General features: G+C 42.3%; 1 protein-coding gene across 1 annotated transcript in view; it reads left to right on the top strand.

Moving 5' to 3' along the window:
• Positions 1-2,351, top strand: part of SLC30A7 (solute carrier family 30 member 7) — an 82,800-nt gene extending 80,449 nt beyond the window's left edge. Inside the window, exon 11 of the mRNA XM_082265858.1 lies at positions 1,759-2,351. Within this exon, the coding sequence (XP_082121984.1) occupies positions 1,759-1,806 (48 nt within the window). The 3' untranslated portion in view covers positions 1,807-2,351. The remainder of the gene's footprint in view (positions 1-1,758) is intronic.
• The last annotated feature ends 17,709 nt before the right edge of the window (positions 2,352-20,060 follow it).

Genomic DNA, 20,060 nt, shown 5'->3' with positions numbered 1-20,060 from the left:
GCCCTCCCAACACCTCCCCCCCCAGTGTGTGTCCTCCTGACACCCCATGGTATGCCCTCCCAACACCTCCCCCCCAGTGTGTGTCCTCCTGACACCCCATGGTATGCCCTCCCAACCCCCCCCCCCCCCCCAGTGTGTGCCCCCCCTGACATCCCATGGTATGCCCTCCCAACACCTCCCCCCAGTGTGTTCCCTCTTGACACCCCCTGGTATGTCCTCCCAACCCCCCCAGTGTGTGCCCTCCTGATACCCCATGGTATGCCTTCCCAACCCCCCCCCCCCAGTGTGTGCCCTCCTGGCTCCCCCAGTGTGTGCCCTCCCAACCACTGATGTGTGCCCTCCTGACACCCAGTGTGTGGCCTCCTGACTCTCCACTGGTGTGTGCCCTCACTACCCTCCCCCACAGTGTGTGTCCTCCTGTCCCTCCCCCCAGTGTATGCCCTTCCAACCCCCCAGTGTGTGCCCTCCTGACCCTCCCCTGGTGTGTGCCCTCCCAGCCCCCTGGTGTGTGGCTTTACTGATCCCTGTACACTGTCCTATCCTCTGTCCTGTCAATTCCTGTCCTCTGCCCTATTCTGTGTACACCGTCCTACAGCCTACTGACCACTCTATCCTTCCCTACAATCAACTGACCCATATAGACTGCCCTACATGCTACTGGCCTCTGTACACTGCCCTACATCCTGCTGACCTTTCTACACCGCCCTAAAAACTACTGACCCCTATACACTGCCCTACATGCTACTGACCTCGCTACACTGCCCTACAAACTACTGAGCACTGTACACTACCCTACAAACTACTGCACACTGCCCTACAAACTACTCACTACTGTACGCTGCCCTACAGCCTACTGACCTCTGTACGCTGCCCTACAGCCTACTGACCTCTGTACGCTGCCCTACATACTGACCTCTGTACCTTTTACTTTGTATGATACATTTAATTCAGTTCTGTAAACAACACCTTATTTTCTGGCAGTGCCCCTCCCGAGACTAGACTCATAAAATCATATTTTATTTTTCCAATTAAGAAGGGTTCGGTGAATGCGCATATGAAGCTGGTGGGGTTCAGTACCTCCAACAAGGTTAAGAACCACTGTCCTAGGGCGTTACAACCTGAATATGGATGTCGCATGTAACATGTTCTAAAAAGGGGAATTTATCCTTTCAAAGGTGTGTGCTTGCGCCAATTTTATGGTACGCCTCTTGTTTAAGGTGAGATACCTCCAGATCTGCAGGCAGTGGTAATAGACTATTTCTGAACAAAGTCCTCACAAATTGGATACAAAGCCCGCAATCAAATACAATTCTTAGGGGGATTCCAATCTCCATAGAGAAATAGAAAAATGGGTTTCAATGGTCCCACGATCAGAAGCTGCTCACGCTAGTCTTAACAGAGAACTGTCTTTGATGGATTGTTCTTTGTGCCGGGAGTGTGCGATCAGCACATAAACATCAGCTGCCCTGTGACGCAAATGTGCGGCCCACCCTTTTTATCCCGCACATTTGCTTTGAGTGATGGTAAATAGGTTAAATATACTATTGGAAATGTTTTGTTATCTGTTCAGTGAGTGCAAAAAAAAAAACTATTGTTCCTGACTGGACTGTAGAAAACTGCTAACTTTCTGTACTGAGCTAGCATTGCTGTGCTAAAATCGCAAATCTTGTTTTTAGCTTTGCCTTACTTCTCTACATGAACTACAGAACCCCCCTCCCAAATATTAATATCATTGTAACTGATTTCTCTGTTTTACAGGCTGGAGTTAGGCAGCTGTATGTACAGATAGACTCTGCAGCAATTTGATCCCTCAGCTGACCTCATATTGGACCAAAGTGTGGACGTGAACACTAGGACCTGGGCTCATACTCTGATAAAGCCACTGCAGCAATGCATCTAATGGGACCAAGCCTCACTCACCTGCTTCTGGGCAGAGAGGGTCTCCCACTTGTGCCACATCTCCTTCAATTGCAAATGTACTTTTATACAGTATATGGACTGCATATCGGATGTTGCCTTTTAACACTGTCCATGAAACCCGGTGCCTCTTTAAAGTCATGATGTGCTGTTGAGCTGTATTCAGTATAGCCATTCTGCTAGTCACACTATCAGATATGCATATATATGCACCTTAGGCCTGTTGACTCTCTCTATCCAAGCTTCGACTTGAACTGAAACCAAATGCATGCAGCATCTCTGGCGGTGGACACAGGGCAATATCGGTGTTCCTTATGAAATGCAGCATCCGTATACAAACTTGTATAACTTGCCCAACTCTAATCAATGCCGGGGAAAGCAGTCAATTGCTCTGTGTGCATATAAATACAGAGCTATGTTTGGCAAACCTGTTTTACATATATAAAAAAAAAAAAAAAAAAAACTTACCTCTTCATTGCTTATTGTAAAGAACAGGGAATGGTTTACTTTTCAGACTACTTGTAGATCTCTGTGAACAGTGTTATAATTAGCTAAACCAGCAAGACTGCCAGCGAGCAAAATGACTATGCCAGGTACAGCCCCCGCCCAGAAACTGGATAGTAATGCTATAACCCAAGTGCCTTCCCCTACCATTTGCTTGGAAGACCTGTTGCCCCCATAGCACAACGGGACATGCCCTATGCCATATCTTGATGTCATCTTGGTTGTATCCTGCATTCTATCTGGGACATCTCTGTGGACTATAGTTTTATTGCTGCGTCACAGAAAAGCTGGATGTAAAAAAAAAATACAAAAAACAATATAATGATTCAACTGGCACACTGAAGCACTATCATGTAGAAAATGGCGTCCAATAGTCTGTTTTATCCAGGCTTGCTCCCATTTAATGCCTTTTTTTTATGTGAATTTTTATGTCCAGGAGCGAAAGTTCTGTTGCTGTGCAGGCTATACTGTGATCATGGAAAGCTTGGAATAGCCTGCATTCATTTCTTATTCCAGGATATCTGACTTTCTACAAGGAGGAATTTCCTTCATGCTCAGCACAAGGGCTAAAGAAAATACACAGAAATGTAAAGTACAAATGTGCAAAGTAACTCTGCTTTTTTGAACCACCGGTCCCCACAATTGGCATTGTATTAATGTAAGGGTTTTTTTAATTTAAAATAATTTGGGTTACGAATACATAGATGACACAGGAGATTGTCCAGTGCACAATCTGTGGAGGATACTTTTATCCATTGCGCCATGTTTTTAACATTTTCCCCTCTATATAAGTGAACTGTGGGCAAATTGAGCAAGCAATCAATAACTAAGATATGCATTTTTTTGTTGATAATCATTAATGTGAAGCATAGCAAAATTAGGTTCACTTAAATTAGAACTTTGGGCAAAACTTTTTTTTTTTTCCATTTTGGATAGAGTGAGGATTTTAACTGTCAGTTTTTTTGGCGAACTGTGTCCCATTGGGGAGATTTAACTTCACTTCCTTTCCCATAGCCCAATAGGAAGTAAGAGGAAATCTCTGCAAATTAAGGGAATCCATTGGGGTCCCCCAGGTCATCAGAACTAGTGTCGCCATTGGAAGATTTTCCCTGTTATTTGCTGGAGACTGGTATTTTCTTTACGTTTCACTTTCAATGACAATGGTAAACAGTACAAATAGAGAGGGTAAATCTCCCTAATGGGGGCACAGACGGCCATGGAAGCCTAATTGATCTAATCCCTCTCCACTCTGCAAAACTAAAAAAAAAAGTGTTGCCTTTAAGCTTTTAAAACTGGCATTGTAGGTACATTGGTATGTGGCAAGTTTGTGCTTTTTTTTTTTAATCAATATGAACACTTGCTGGCTTGTCTTTTAGTGCGATTTCCTTCCAGAGTTCCTATCCCAGCATTTCGTCATGAAGTGGCTCTGGTTTATCAATTAGTGAAATGGCACTTTACAGTCTTGCCTCCATACAGTTATCTTTTTGTAGTTGAATTATTCATTCTGTCCAGTTGCTAACTCCATCTCCTGTTCAATACTGTATGTATCCCACATACTATTAAAATAATTTCTAGTTGAGCTCCATTCACCTTGTGGGAAACTGGAAAGGAACTTGGCACAAATTAGTACAAACACATAAAACACCTCTGTGTTTGATTATTGTATGATTGATTATTGTATGATGTGTAGTAACTCGTAGCAACCAATTGCAATTTATTTCTCGCTTATCGGACTTCATTAAAGTGCTTTCTGGTTGCTAGATTCTACTGCATTTGCACATCCATTACCTATCGTTGTATTTTGTTTAAGGCTTTATACTTTAAAGCAGTGGTCCTCAACTCCGGTCCTCAGGGCCCACTAACAGGCCAGATTTTAAGTATTACCTTGGGGAGATGCAGACTAGAGTACTGCAATCACTGAGCAGCAAATTCTATCACCTGGGATGGATTCCAGTTATCTTGCAAACCTGGCCTGTTAGTGGGCCCTGAGGACCAGGGTTGAGGACCACTGCTTTAAAGCACGTGTCGAACACAAGGCCCAGGGCCTTAATCTGGCCCACCTGGCCATTTCATGTGGCACTCACACCCAGGGCTTTTTTCAGCCAGAACATTGTTTTGCCACCTCCTGCTCTCGCCCTCTGCTCACCACTGTCACTTGTAAATACACTAGCCTTCTGTGTTTACAAGAACAGCTTTCCTCTCACTGGTTCTCACAGATTCCTGCTTGGTGCGCACTCGCGGCGGGGACAAGGGAGATGTAGATGCAGTGTGGAATGGGGAATCGCGTGGTAAGCCGCACTGTCCCAGGGTGCACACATTCTGGTTTCCCTGCAAGTGATAGAGAGGCAGAGCCACCTACGTGGCTGGAATGTACTAGAGCCGAGCCGGGTAGGTGAGATGCGTGTAAGCTTTTGGTGGGTAGAGATGAGGGCTGTGGAGGGAATTGTGTGCGGAGGTCAGAGCCAAGGAGGGGTGAAAATTAGATGTGGACAGCCTGTGAAAGAGCTAAACCCTGCACTCTGTAGGTAGCCCAGTCCTCAACCCTGAACTTTGTACACAGCCCTCCCCAGAACTCTGTGCATAGGGCACTCCTGAACCCTGCACCCGGTACGTAGCACACACCTGAACTCTACACATAAAGCACTCCTATTTGTTCCCCCTTTAAGATCCTCCCACTGTTGGTGCAGTTTGGCCACACCCACTGTTCAGTGTGGTTTGGCGGAGGGGGGTTGAGGTTGAGTTCCTGCACCTATTCTTTGAGGGTAAAAAAGCCCTGGATGAATTTATATAGTGTTAGATACAGCTAGCCCTTTTGACAACCATAATGCTCATGTGGCCTGTAATAAAAGTGAGTTTGACACCCACCTCTAAGGTATAGTAAACATTTGCCATAGTACTAGTTTGTTGTGTTTTGGAAAATACCACATGCATTCTAAGTGAATTGACTCCACTGTTATTGATCTTGGCTGTTAGCCCTGTACCAAAAATCATGGTTATATGCTCAAACTGCAGTTCCAACTAGGAAAAAGGGGGGAAAAAAGCTGATTTTTAAATGGTTACAGTTCCAGAAATTCTATAATTCCATACCAATGCAAGCTACAAAATGTAAAGCTCAGACTGGGTTTTCATGTTTCAGTCCATCTACTGCGATAGATGGATTAGTATACAGAAGAAGCTAAATGCCATCTTGTGATCAGATTGCCTGTTGGCTAGTTCCCCTATTTGTTTTACTTAATGCCAATTTGGGAGTGTACAATGTCTTTTAGAGCAGGACAAATTGTATCTTTCTGACTTCAAAATGAAATAAAAAGAATCGGTCCTCTTTTACAATCTTGTGTGCTATCTTTACCTTTTTAATATTTGCCTAATTACTTGCTTGGGTAAATAAAATGTTTTATGTCCAGTCAGTTCATCCCTTAAGCACATACCTGAGTGCAGGCTGTCTGTGAAAACATGTACAAGAGGGCACAGATGCCTAGTGCATTACCGCCAAAATTGTTTATTGTAAAATCATAAAATGGTTATACACTCACAAAATCAGAATAAAATCCAGCTAGACAATAGCAGCAATCCAGCAGGTGAGATGGGCATCCCCACCGACTTCAACACAGTGGAGAAGCTTACACATTACGGGAGACAGACCCCCTTCTTCAGAGCTATCCCTATAGCTCAGTCCCTGGGTGAACTTCTTGGTCTGAGTGCTGGATGGTCTTTTTGCTTTTAGTGCAAGCTATTTCTATACAATAGTGTGGGGGGCGAGGACTCGTCAGTGTTAATTCAGGACTATTGGTGTTAGGAGTTTATTCAGGACAAGCAAACACACCTATATTGCAGGACTGTGTAAAGCCAGCCATAGATGTAGCGAGTTGCTTTCCCACAACAATCTCTCCATCCCCAATCAATGCTGACTATCCTTTCCACAAAGCTATTGTGTTCTCCGGGTGGGAAGGTGGGGTTCCACAAGGGGTGCTGTCCAGACTAGGCATACACGCAGTGATTATTCACATGAAAAAAAAACTGGCAAGCTGGTTGTACCCAAGTTGATCGATCAACTTGGGTACAATCAGCCAGCCCATGCCAAACCAGCCAAGATTTAAACCCTTTAGGGCCAGCTTTTACAAAGGAGTAAACTTCCATCTTTAAGTTTTACCTATAGGTAGGCTTACCTATAGGTAGTGTAAATGTCTCTTAAACGTGCACCGTTTAGGAGATATTTTTTACTGTCCTAGCAGCCAGTGCATGCAGTCCGAAGGAATGGCCACCCGTGCTATTTCTTCAGAGCAGTGTGTAGTGACTGGTGGCTCCAGCGGAAGACTCGGTATAGATGGATGCTGTCTCCAGCGATGACATTGCATCGCTGAAACGCTTTGTTTTCAGGCAAGTTTCACATAATGTTCTAGTATGCAATGCATACTAACACATTATGCCTTTGCCTTGCAGGTAAGGGGAAAAAAAGTGCAGCTGTTTACAACTGCTTTAAGCCACTCACAGGCTTTAAAGAAAATTTATGGCAGTGTAATCTGGGGCAAGTTTTAAATTAGTAAAACTTATTTTCAGAAGAATAGGTGTATTTAAGTAAGTAAAAGATGTCTGAACTCATTAAGATAATGGGTACTCTTCAAAAGCTTTGATTACTCCCTGTCTATACTGCACAATCAAGCACTGAGCAAGTTGTTTATAAAATAGTGTATCTGCTAAGTCTTAATTTAAGGACACTTACTTGTCCAGGGATCCCATGATGTTGGCACCCCAAGCTGATCTGTCCATTGGCTCTGGGGGGAAGGCCCCAGAATCTTCACTAGGGGGGAGTGGGGAGTAAAGCTCTGGGGCTTCATAACCTGTTTCCTACTGCGCATGCTTGAGTCGCGCTGCGCTTTCTGAATGGTCCAGCTTTTTTCTTGGACCTGTGTGTCTCCCAGAAGGCAGCGGGGGAAAGTAGGGGGGGCTGATAATTTCATAGAACGCAGCACGATTGTGGCGATCTTACCTGAAGGTAGAAGCAGATACCTGGTTTTGACAGGTCCTCCCTCCTGAAAGGTGCTAAATGTAGCAACGGTGTTTTAGCTATAAGTGAGCCTATATTAAGGCTTTCCTATAGGTAGTGTAAATATCTCCTAAAACATGCACAGTTTAGGAGATATTTACTATCCTAGCAGCCAGTTTTGTCATTGGCGCATGCGCTGAAGGAACTGCTGCTTGTGCTATTGCTTCAGAACAGTGTGCCGTGACTGGTGGCTCCCAATGCATACTAGCACATTATGCCTTTACCTTGCAGGTAACACAAAAAAGTGTAGTGTTTTTTTAAGAAAATTGAATTGTAATGCCTCCACTTTCATCTCTCCTCAAAAGGTGGCAGCAATAATGGCATAAATGGAACAGTCTGTATACCTTTAGTAAAAGCAAACCCAGTGTAGGTTCTTCATCATCTTTAGCTACAGTGAATAGTTGGTTGTTTTTTTTTTTTTTGCTTACCTTTGTAGAATGGAACCCAGTGCTGAACCATGATTTAGAAATGTACTCTACTGGAGTTCTTAATGGCTTAAAGTGGTTTTCAATCCAAATTACTGGACAGATGAAAGACTTTCATGGAGTGATTGAAAGAATGATTTGTTACTGGTCCAATAGATGCAAAGATAAGAAAGAGGAACCTCCTAAATTGGCAAGAAATTTCAGACATAAATAGGAATATATTAATTGTACATGAGAGGACATCAGCTTGATATCATAGACCTTGGGTTATAGGCTGGTACTTTCAGGTGACTTAAACAAAGCTTTTGAGATTGCCTCCTCTTCCCCATAACCCTACTTCACTCTGAGTCTTCGGTTTTTTTTTTTTGGCTAGTGTCAAAAAGTGATGGACCTCTTCTTCCTTACAGAGAAATTACTCTTATTGGGGGGGGAGGGGATAAATCAAAGATGGTGTTACAGTCCACTACTCCCATAGTAAATAAAACACAAAAGTGCAATTCCTACTATCCAACCCAAATAGGCTCTAAATGTGGACAAACAATTTTGTATTCAGTTTCCCATTTTTTGTGCACATTTGGAGCCTGTTTTGGGTTGTATAGTGATATTTTCCTGACTAACGAAGAATTCTATGCAACTATGTTACAATTTCTGTTCAAAGCTCAAAAGCAACCGGCTCGGACCCAACTATAGAGTCAAATTGCCCTTTCATGAACTCCCACTCTGGGAGGCACAGCAACAATCCTTGCTCATATCACAAAGAAATGCTCATTCTCCTTTCTCCCCAATCCTCAAGTGTCAATGGGACATAATAAAAAATAAAACAGACCCCCCCCCCCCCCGTAGTGGGGTCAGATACTTGAGATGAGCAGACACTGCATCTGGAGGTGGTGGGAACTGAACACACTTGAAGACATTATATGAACTGTCACAAATTATAACTGCTGCGGTGGAGTCCTGTTTTAGGACTGTTTATATAAATCTTGATTCACTATTTTTCATGGTGGGTCAACCCGATGACATGGGCTTCCTCCCATGTAGTCCAGATCATAGAAGAGGAGCAATCACAAAACAAACATAGCATGATACTGTTTATTAAAAATCAATTTAAAAAAAAAAGTGTAAAATGTCATGTCCCAGCACTAGGAATGATCTGCCAGCTGTACAATCTGTATACACCGTGGGTCCACAATCCCTGGAGCCAGCATGGGCTTCACTCGATGAAAGTGACGTCCAAAGTGACCTGTGAGCCTGGTCCTATGTGTTTCATCATCAGGAGGCATGCCCTAGGCCCGGATTGGAAGTGATGTCAGGGACCATACATGCTGAATATTACTTGGTATACCAAGGTGTTTTTTTCCATTGTTTTATGTAAGAGTTACTCTTTTTAATAAAATTTATTTTAACTTAAATACTACATTATGGGAGGTCACTTTGCTTTACTGTAACATACGGATAAGCACGGTGGAAGGTGCCTTAAAGGGACCACTACCACAGATTACCAAGATAGATTGGACAGGACCACGACCAAAACAAGATTGATGGAGGATTGTTCAAGTGTAATCAATATATTAACATATTATTTGTTTACTCACTAAGGTAGGAGCACACCATTTGTCTTCACATTGTCACGCAGGAATTGATACTTTTGAAGAAAGTGGATTGTGCACATGAATTCACTATTGGAGAATGAACTATTATGCACTTTAATATAATGTGTGCACTTGGATATGGACTACATCACTACACCATTAATGCGCACTTATATGTGATTCATTTTTGATTATTCGATATATATCATGGTTTGCCGATTGACTTTATTCTATATATGTATTGATACAATATAGAGTGTGCAACACTAGTTGCATCCACATATTACTATACTTGTAGAAACATAGTGGGTGTCTGCAGCAACTTGACCACTAGAATATTAAGCTTACACACATTGTGTTTATGATATAGGATTTGCACAGAGGTATATTCTTGCTATTAAAAGCCTAGACAGCTGAAGGTGCCTATAATACGCTTCTCACATGGATGCCCTTTTGAAGGTGGATGCTTCTTTGGTGAGTCATTTGACAAATTCATCAGAAATGTCATAGGCAGAAAGGTCGTCCTCCCACAGAAAGAGGTTACAAAATCCCCTTCCTCAGGGGCTTCAACAGTCTATTCACCCTTTTACTGCCAACCCCAAAACCTTCTTCCCATTGAAGGGATGCCCTCATTCTAAAGAGTGGAGGGACATCTGTTACAATTTGCCTCTTTCTGGGTCGGATATTCCCTGTCTGTGGGTTCAATCGTTGGTTTTAAAGGGGTACAAAATAGAATTCCAAGCTCTGGATCAACCAAAATCTGCTCAAGAGTTTGATTTGTAGAATGCCTTAAATCATCTCTTGTGCCAGTTAGTAGCCATTCTAGTACTTTTGGAGGTCAATATTAAAAAATGTATATTCAAACCTGTTTATGGTACTAAAAACCAATAGGGGGTGTTTGTCCTACCCTGGACCTAAAATCCCTAAACAAGTACCTTCAAATTCCAAAGTATTGTATGGAATCTGCAACCTCAGTCATCGCCTCTCTGAGACCAGGGAAATATTAAGTATCCATAGACATCCAAGATGCTTATCTGTATATTCCCATTTATCTACCTTATTAGCAATTTCCAGTTTGTTTGCACTGCCTTTTGGCCTACCCTTGGCTCTCAGGGTCTTCACAAAGGTGCTTGCACCCCTTCTTGCTCTCTTAAGAACTCGGAGCACTCAAGTCACAGGCTATCTAGATAACCTTCTAAAGGGACTCCTTTCCCTTCCACCTATCTACAAACATCCACAAGGCTTTCAGATGCTTCAAGCTTTTGCTTTTGGTTTGGAATTTCAAAAATACGCATTCCAGCCTTCCCTATATAAATTACCAGGAAGGTAAAAGGAGTCATGTAGTCTTGAAGGAAGCAAGCCTGATCATCTCATGGACAGAGAAACCCTGTCCATTAATCTTTGCTGTTCACATCTCCGGAGTGGACAATTGAAAGGCAGATTACCTCAATTATAAAACAGAGAAATATCTGCGCTTGGATTAAAGTACATAAAGGCAGCCAGCACAAATGGTTATATTACACACAAAAAAATTAAACAATGAAAAAGGGCAGCGCCAATACAAAGTCTCTATAAGACAGTAAAAAGTCAGTGTAGTATGCGAATGAGAAGAATCACCTCACACCATTGACTATCAGGGAAAGATGTGGTCACGTTACCAACACTGTGTGAATATACATCAATCCGCTTACCAGAACGCGTTGACTCTCAAACTATAGTGAAGTCAACACCAACATGTGAAATATGGGTTAGACAGATCTCCCATACTCTCGCTGAGCTGTCCGTCACAGTCAACTGGGATGTACCTGAAATGTCCCACGTCCAACTAGAGTACAGGATCATCTCAAAGGTATGCAAATAGAACACAATGATGCAGTATATCCAAACAAGTAAAAGTTATTGCAATCACAAGCATAGAACATTAAAAACCATGTCAAACATATTAAAGATGGCCGCAGCTAGTAGCAACGTGTAAAAACATAACATTTTAAAGCAATCAGGACATAGCTACTAGCCGCGACCAACATTAACATATGTTTGACATGCTTTTTAATCTTCTATGCTTGTGAGTGCAATCATTTTTCAATAAATTGGCGTTTTTACTTGTTTGGACATACTGCACCATTTGCATCCATTTGAGGTGATCCTGTACTCTAGTTGAATGTGGGACCTTTCAGTTACTGTGGGATGTCCTTCCCTCAGGACCTCACAAGGGACATCCTGCTTTAAGACCTACATTTGCTAGGTGGATAAGGCAACTCATCCCAGGAACTTACACTCCTAAGGATAAAGCACCTCCTGTATGCTCACTACCAAATTGGCAGGAATTTCCTGGGCATGCCGACATCAAGCAATCAACAAACAAGCAAACCCCTATGGGTACAGCACTGTTCAACCTATATTATGAACGACAGAATTATTTGGTAATAATTTGCTTAAATAGGGTGATTTAAGTTAACATATACACTAAGTAAATTATTACCAATTTATTCTGTCATTCATGATATAGGTTGAACAGCACTGTACCTATATGGGCTTTGTTTGTTTTATTTTTAAGTTGTCTAGACCGCTTGTGACTGTAGCTGTCATGATTTATACATTTTAGGTAGCGAGGGTATTCGTTCAGGTTTTTATCAAGCCTCTGTTGCCTAGTTTTGCAAGACTGTCATCTGGACTTCTGTTCATACCTTTTTCCAGTTCTACAAGCTGGACATCCCATCCTCTGTGGATGTAGCTTTCTTGAAGCAGCACTGTGAAATTACCTTTGTTATTGGGCCTGCTGGCACAGTTACGGTAACATTGTTGTTACCCACCCTTGTTATTCATCGCTTGGAGACATCCCAGGGTCTATGAATATCTAGCCTTGTACTATGCAACTAAGATAAAAGAAAATTTGACATATCTGTAAATTCCATATCTTGACGTAAAGTACAGGACATTACTCTGCATTGCTTACTAAAAACTGAGTAGTCATGGAGAGGGGAAGGGTTATAGGAGGATGTCCAGGGGGAGTGTGTCCCCAAAAGGGTTGTTAGTGTCAGATCACCTGAAGTTACCAGCCTATAACCCACAGTCCATGAATATCAAGCCTGTGTCCTGTACTACAAGGCATGGAATGTACAGGGAAGTTGAAAATTCCTTTTTTTGTGTGTGTGTATCACATTATTGCCATTTTTTTTTTTTTTTTGAAAGGAGACATTATACATGGACGTCCTATGCATCCAGTAAGTAAGCTGAGAATGCTGTCGGAGCATGGGACTTCTACAGTGATGTTACTATCAAACTTATCTGGTGACCCTGTAGAAAAATGTATATAATTTACAACAACCAAGATGGCATGAGCATGTTCAAGGCCGTCCCGGTTTTCTTCAGTTTCTGAAGCTTCTGGATTTGTTCCTAATGCTGCCTCTGATGATAGCTTAGTCGGTCCATGTAGAGGTTTATTGATTCAGCTGTTTAAAGCAGCCTTAAGCAACCAGGGTTCCTCTAGAAGTTCTTAGGGGCAATAAGCAGTTTCTGCCTCTGAGATAAGTAATTACTGATACCAGTAATCTTCTTAGTTGTCTGTAGGGGGGTATTCTTCCCAATGACCACCAATCTTGGGGAAATTCTGACCACTAGTGTAAGAGGGCCCCTCCCTCTGTCACCTCCAATGTAAAAAGGTCCTTCAACTGACAACAAATCTGGGGAGGGGACTTTCCTATTGACCATAAATCATTCCAGGACCTATACCCTACCCATGGGTATTTCTCTAGGAATGCAACAATTTTTTGTCTGTGATTCATTTCTGGCCATTATCATTTGTTTTGTTGCTATTATTGAAAATAATCTAAATATAGAAAAGGTCAGGGTGTCAAATATGCTAAGCACACCACATTTCTTATTTTTATTTATCTTATCTGTAGATATAATGTAGCTGTACAGTCACTATTCGCAGTGGTTACCTTAGACCTGAACTGTATTTCCAATGTTCCTTGTGTTAAAGAGGATATGAAAGACTGATCTATAGGTTAAAGGTTAAAAAAAAAAAAACCTTCAGCCTCGAGAACCACTTAAAGTCCCAAAAGTCAGCAAGATACATAGCTAAAATCAAAACCGGATCAGGTATAGTATTGCACTCCACCACCGAAATTGCTAAAGCCTTTCAAAACTGCTACAGCTCCTTTTATCAGTATAGACCATCTAATGACTCTAGAAGATTACAAAAGACATTCCAAAATGCAAAAATACAAGCAGCAGGTCTACCTACACTTTTTAAAGTCTCTCTGCAATCCTTTGACAGAAAGGGGCAAAAAGCAGTAGCAATTAAAAACACGTTGTCCAGGTCCCAACGGATACTTCTACTGCAATATTAAAATATTCCAAGACCAGTCAATCCCAAATTTCTGTACCCATCCAAACTTATTGGAAAGTGGTGAAGACATGCACGAGGATTCTCTCGCAGTACATACTGTATAGTATTACTGAAAGAAGGGAAAGACCGCACATCATGTACTAGTTAAAGACCAATATCTTTATTAAATGTTGATCTCAAACTTTATGCCAAAATCCTGGCCACTAGATTAAAAACCCTCAAGCCTCCATAGATCCATTGTGACTAGGTAAGTCTTGTCCCTGGCCAGAGGCAAAAGATAATGCTACACAAACATTGTCCCTTATCCACATCGGCAACCATTGTAAATCCCCAGTCCTGCTCCTGTCAACTGACACTTAAAAAAACTTTTTGAATGGTAGACAGGGGATTTACGTTAGCCACCCTGTAAAGTTTAGATAACAGCCCTTAAATTATACAACTGAGTAAAGCTCCATATCACCACCCAACAGTCCAAGTATTGATTATTGCTACTTTATCCTACCTGTATGAGTTATATAATGGAACAAGATAGGACTCTCTCACCCTAGCCCTTTGTTTTTTTTTCCACAGATATACAAGGGATAAAGATGATGGACAGGGAGCATAAGGGGGTGACATATGCCATCAACATATTATTTTATATTGATAACCCAAGATTGACACTGTCAAATCTCTTCAAAGATTTAAACATTATGGGGAATTATCCAATCTAAAAATGAACCCACCGAAATCTAAAATATTTAGTCTACCCTTGGCCTACTTTAAATTACTGAGATCCCTCATTATAAGGGTTTATTTGGAAAGGCCTCCAATTATCCTTTGCTTTATTAATTAACCACTTTACCACTAGAGGATTTGGCTGTCTTACGTCTGGGCCACTTTTTGTGATTCGGCGCTGTGCAAATTTAACTGACAATTGCGCTGTCGTGCGACGCCATACCTAAACAAAATTGACGTCCTTTTTTTCCCACAAACAGAGCTTTCTTTTGGTGGTATTTGATCACCTGTGCGATTTTTACTTTTTGCGCTATAAACAAAAAAAGAGCGTAAATTTTTTAAAAACAACAATATTTTTCACATTTTTTTATATAAAATTCCCCCCAAAAAAATGTAAAAATCAAATTTTTTTTAAATCTTTGGCCAATTTGTTTTTTGCTACCTATGTTTGGTAAAAAAATTCACAATAAGCGTATTTTGATTGGTTTGCGCAAAAGTTATTGCGTTTACTAACTAAGGGAAAGATTTCTGTCATTTTTGGTGGTTTTTTTTTTTTTTAACGAGTAATGGCGGCGATCTGCAATTTTTTTTTGCGGGACTGCGACATTGCGGCGGACAGATCGGACCCTTGACTGACATTTTTGACACTTTTGGGGTTACCAGTGACATTACTGCAGTAATCAGTGCTATATATATGCACTGTTACTGTAAAAATGACACTGGCAGGGAAGGGGTTAATTTTATTGGAGAGGGAGGGGTTAATGTATGCCTGGTGCTTACTGACATGTGTGGGGGGAGGTGACTGAGTGACACAAGGACAGATCCAGGGTTCAGCTATGCTGAACCCTGCAATCTGACCCTGCCTTTCACTTAGGAGATCCGCCTGCTTGTGTTTACACAAGCGGGCGGATCTCCACACTAGATCCCCGACGATCAGGGAAGAGCAGCGGCGATTGCCGCTGCTCCTCCCCTGGCCCGACTATCGCTGTGACTGAATACAGCGCCGCCGAGAAAGGGGAGTGTCTGATGACGTAGATCTACGTCGTCAGACGATAACGAGCCACTTTGCCGCAGTACTATTAACGTACGCAGATGGCAAGTGGTTAAAGCAGAATATAAGGATGGTCTGTGCTTACCTAATTTCAAAAGATAGTGCCATGAAGTGATTATCTCACATACTGTTTACTGGGTCTCTAGTTCTTTGGGGCGGACAGATCGGACCCTTGACTGACATTTGTGACACTTTTGGGGTTACCAGTGAAATTTCTACAGTAATCAGTGCTATACATATGCACTGTTACTGTAAAAATACACTGGTTGTGAAGGGGTTAACTTTATTTGGGAGGGAGGGGCTGTGTGTATCCCTAGGGGCGTGCTTTCTACTGTGATTAACTGTGGCTTGAGCTGTAAGGACACTGATCAACGGATCTACATACTAGATCCGTTTGATCAGTGTCTTTACAGCGAGGAGAATGACAGGTGGCTTGTTTACACAAGCTGCCTGACATTCTCCCTCTCCCCCGCCGATCGCCGAGTGACCGGCGGACATCGGGTTCGCTGGTCACACGCGCGGGGGGGTCCGTGACCACGCGGGAGCGGGAGCGCGCCTCCGGGGGCGCGCGCTCTCTCCCTAGACCCTCACAAGCTAGTGACGTAGCCCTACGTCACTTTGCCTGTGAGGGGCTGACTGCCGACGTAGATCGGCGTTAGGCAGTCGGCAAGTGGTTAAAGAAGAATTCCAGGCATGGTATATTTTACATAGTTACATTGATCTAACTTGGGCCATTGTTACTATGTATATACCATTGCTGGCTCTCCACATTGTGAATACAAGAGCTCAACTAATTAAAAAAAAAAAACAATGCGCTACCAAGTGTGAGGCCAACAATGAAAATAATATACAATGTATATATCAAAACTGGATATAGCAGCCAATCCTTGTAGTGTTACCACATACACAGTAATAAATAAAACAGTATGAAGCGGCGCTATATCAATAATGTAATAGTGAAAAAACATTTATAACAGCATAATCTATACAGTGAATCCAGAAAGTATTCACAGCACTTCACTTTTCCCATGCTTTGTTATGTTACAGCCTTGTTCCAAAATGGATTAAATTCATTAATTTCTCAAAATTCTTTAAACAATACCCCATAATGAAAACGTGAAAGAAGTTTGTTTGAAATCTTTTCAAGTTTATCAAAAATAAAAAAAATCACATGTACATAAATATTCACGTCCTTTCCTCAATACTTTGTTGAAGCACCTTTGGCACCAATTACAGCCTCAAGTCTTTTTGAGTATGATGCTACAAGCTTGGCACACCTATTTTTTAAGCAGTTTCTCCCATTTTTCTTTGCAGGACTTCTCAAGCTCTATGAGGTTGAATGTGGAGCGTCAGTGCACAGCCATTTTCAGATCTCTACACAGATGTTCAATAAGGTTCAAGTCTGGGCTCTGGCTTGGCTACTCAAGGGCATTCACAGAGTTGTCCCATAGCCACTCCTTTGTTATCTTGGCTGTGTGCTTAGGCTTGTTACCCTGTTAAAAGATAAACCTTTGCCCCCAGTCTGAGGTCCAGAACGCTCTGGTTTTTCATCAAGGATGTCTTTGTACATTGCTGCATTCATCTTTCCCTTGATCCTGACTAGTATCCTAGTACCTGCCACTAAAAAACATCCCCACAGCATGATGCTTGCCCCAGCATGCTTCACTATAGGGATGGTCTTGGCCAGGTGATGAGTGGTGCCTGGTTTCCTCCAGACATGACGCTTGCCATTCAAGCCAAAAAGTTCAATCTTTGTTTCATCAGACCAGAGAATTATGTTGCTCATGGTCTCAGAGTCCTTCGGGTGCCTTTTGGCAAACTCCAGATGGGCTGTCCTGTGCCTTTTACTTCTGTCTGGCCACTCTACCATACAGGCCTGATTGGTGGAGTTCTGCAGAGATTGTTGTTCTTCTGGAAGATTCTCCTCTCTCCCAAGGCTGGAGCTCTGTCAGAGTGACCATCGGGTTCTTGGTCACCTCCCTAACTAAGGCCCTTCTCCCCGATCGCTCAGTTTGGCCGGGCCCCGATCTAGGAGGAGTCCCGGTGGTTCTAAACGTCTTTTATTTATGGATGATGGAGGCCACTGTGCTCATTGGGACCTTCAATGCTGCAGAAATTTTTCTGTACCCTTCCCCAGATCTATGGTTCAATACAATCCTGTCTCGGAGGCCTACAGACAATTCCTTGGACTTCATGGCTTGGTTTGTGATCTGAAATGCACTGTTTACCTTGGGACCTTATATAGACAGGTGTGTGCCTTTCCAAATCATGTCCAAGAAACTGAATTTACCACAGGTGGACTCCAATCAAGTTGTAGAAACATCTCAAGGATGATCAGTGGAAACAAGATGCACCTAAGCTCAATTTTGAGTGTCATGGCAAAGGCTGTGAATACTTATGTACAGGTGATTTTTTTTTTTCTCGTTTTTTATTTTTAAAAAGTTTGCAAAGATGCCAAACAAACTTCTTTGACATTGTCATTATGGGGTATTCTTTGTAGAATTTTGAGGAAAATATGGAATTTAATCCATTTTGGAATTAGGCTGTAACATAACAAAATGTGGAAAAAGTGAAGTGCTGTGAATACTTTCTGGATGCACTGTATCTCGTGCTTCAACACGTATAACATGCAAGTGAAAAAATAATTATGATGAATGAAAAGTGCACGTGCAAAAAAACTAAACAGTGTGTGTTGCACACTATCCAATGATATATTCAAGTCCCAAAAAAAAAAAAAAAAAAAAAAAATATATATATATATATATATATATATATATATATATATATATATATATATACAGGGCTCAAAATTTCAAGTCCTGAGCTACTAGCCATGCCTTAAGGGTTACTCACCACCAGTTGCCCCAACTAACCCCTACCCTGCCCCGCCCCTAAATGCGCCCTCAAAAAGTTATTTTATAAAATGAAACTGTTAAATGTTTTTGCATGAATGCAGAAGTTGCACAAATAAATATTAATAACAACTTTATCAGTGCCATCAGTGCAGCCTCATCAGTGTCCATCAGTGCAGCCTCACCTGTGCCCATCAATGGAGCCTCATCAATGCCCAACAATGCCCCCTCACAAGTGCTCATGAATGCAGCCTCACCTGTGCCCATCAGTGCAACCTCACCTGTACCCATGAATGCAGCCTGATCAGTGCCCATCAATGTTGTCTCACCTGTGTCCATCAATGCAGCCTCACCTGTGCCCCTCAATGCAGCCTCACCTGTGCCCCTCAATGCAGCCTCACCTGTGCCCCTCAATGCAGCCTCATCTATGCCCCTCAATGCAGCCTGATCAGTGCCCATCAATGTTGTCTTACCTGTGTCCATCAATGCAGCCTCACCTGTGTCCATCAATGCAGCCTCACCTGTGTCCATCAATGCAGCCTCACCTGTGTCCATCAATGCAGCCTCACCTGTGCCCCTCAATGCGGCCTAACGTGTGCCCGTCAATGAAACCTCACTTGTGCCCCTCAATTGCAACCTCACCTGTACCCCTAAATGCAACCTCACCTGTGCCCCTCAATGCAGTCTCACCTGTGCCCGTCATCGCAGCCTCGCCTGTGCCCGTGAATGCAGCCTGATCAGTGCCCATCAATGCAGCCTCACCTGGTCCATCCATGCAGCCTCACCTGTGCTCCTCAATGCGGCCTAACATGTGCCCCTCAATGCAGCCTCACCTGGGCAAGCTGGCCCCCACTCGACTCTATGGCCTTGGAAGACTGGAGCTACCTCATACGTCGCTTCCTCCCAACGGCCTTAAAGGGCCCGTTTTGGGTTTTTTTTGATGAAAAAAAATACTTTTTTTGCTTTTTACTGTAGATGTGAGATCTGAGGTCTTTTTGACCCCAGATCTCACATTAAAGGGGACCTGTCCTGCTTATTTCTATTACAAGAGATGTTTACATTCTTTTTAATAGGAATAAAAGTGATCAAAAAATGTTTTTTTTTAAAGGGACAGTGAAAAAATAAATAGGGAAAATAATTTTTTAAAGCACACTTTCCCTCCAAACTCGCGGGCAGAAGCGAATGCATACGCAAGTCGCGCCCAAATATGTAAACAGTGTTCAAGCCACACATGTGAGGTATCACTGCGATCGTTAGAGTGAGAGCAATAATCTTAGCCCTAGACCTCCTCTGTAACTTTAAACAGGTAACCTGTAAAAAATGTTAAAACGTTGCCTATGGAGATTTTTAAGTACCAATGTTTGCCGCCATTCCACGAGCGTGTGCAATTTTGAAGCATGACATGTTGGGTATCTATTTACTCAGCGTAACGTTATCTTTCACATTATAGAAAAAAAATGGGCTAACTTTACTGTTTAGTTTTTTTTTTTTAGTTGCAGGGAAATTTATTTTTTCCCAAAAAATTGCGTTCAAAAGATCGCTGCGCAAATACTGCGTGACAAAAAATATTGCAACGATTGCCATTTTATTCTCCAGAGTCTTTGCTA

This window comes from Pelophylax lessonae, assembly GCF_965119305.1.
Source record: "Pelophylax lessonae genome assembly, chromosome: 8".
Classification (NCBI taxonomy): domain Eukaryota; kingdom Metazoa; phylum Chordata; class Amphibia; order Anura; family Ranidae; genus Pelophylax; species Pelophylax lessonae.
This window is presented reverse-complemented; position numbering and strand designations above follow the sequence as displayed.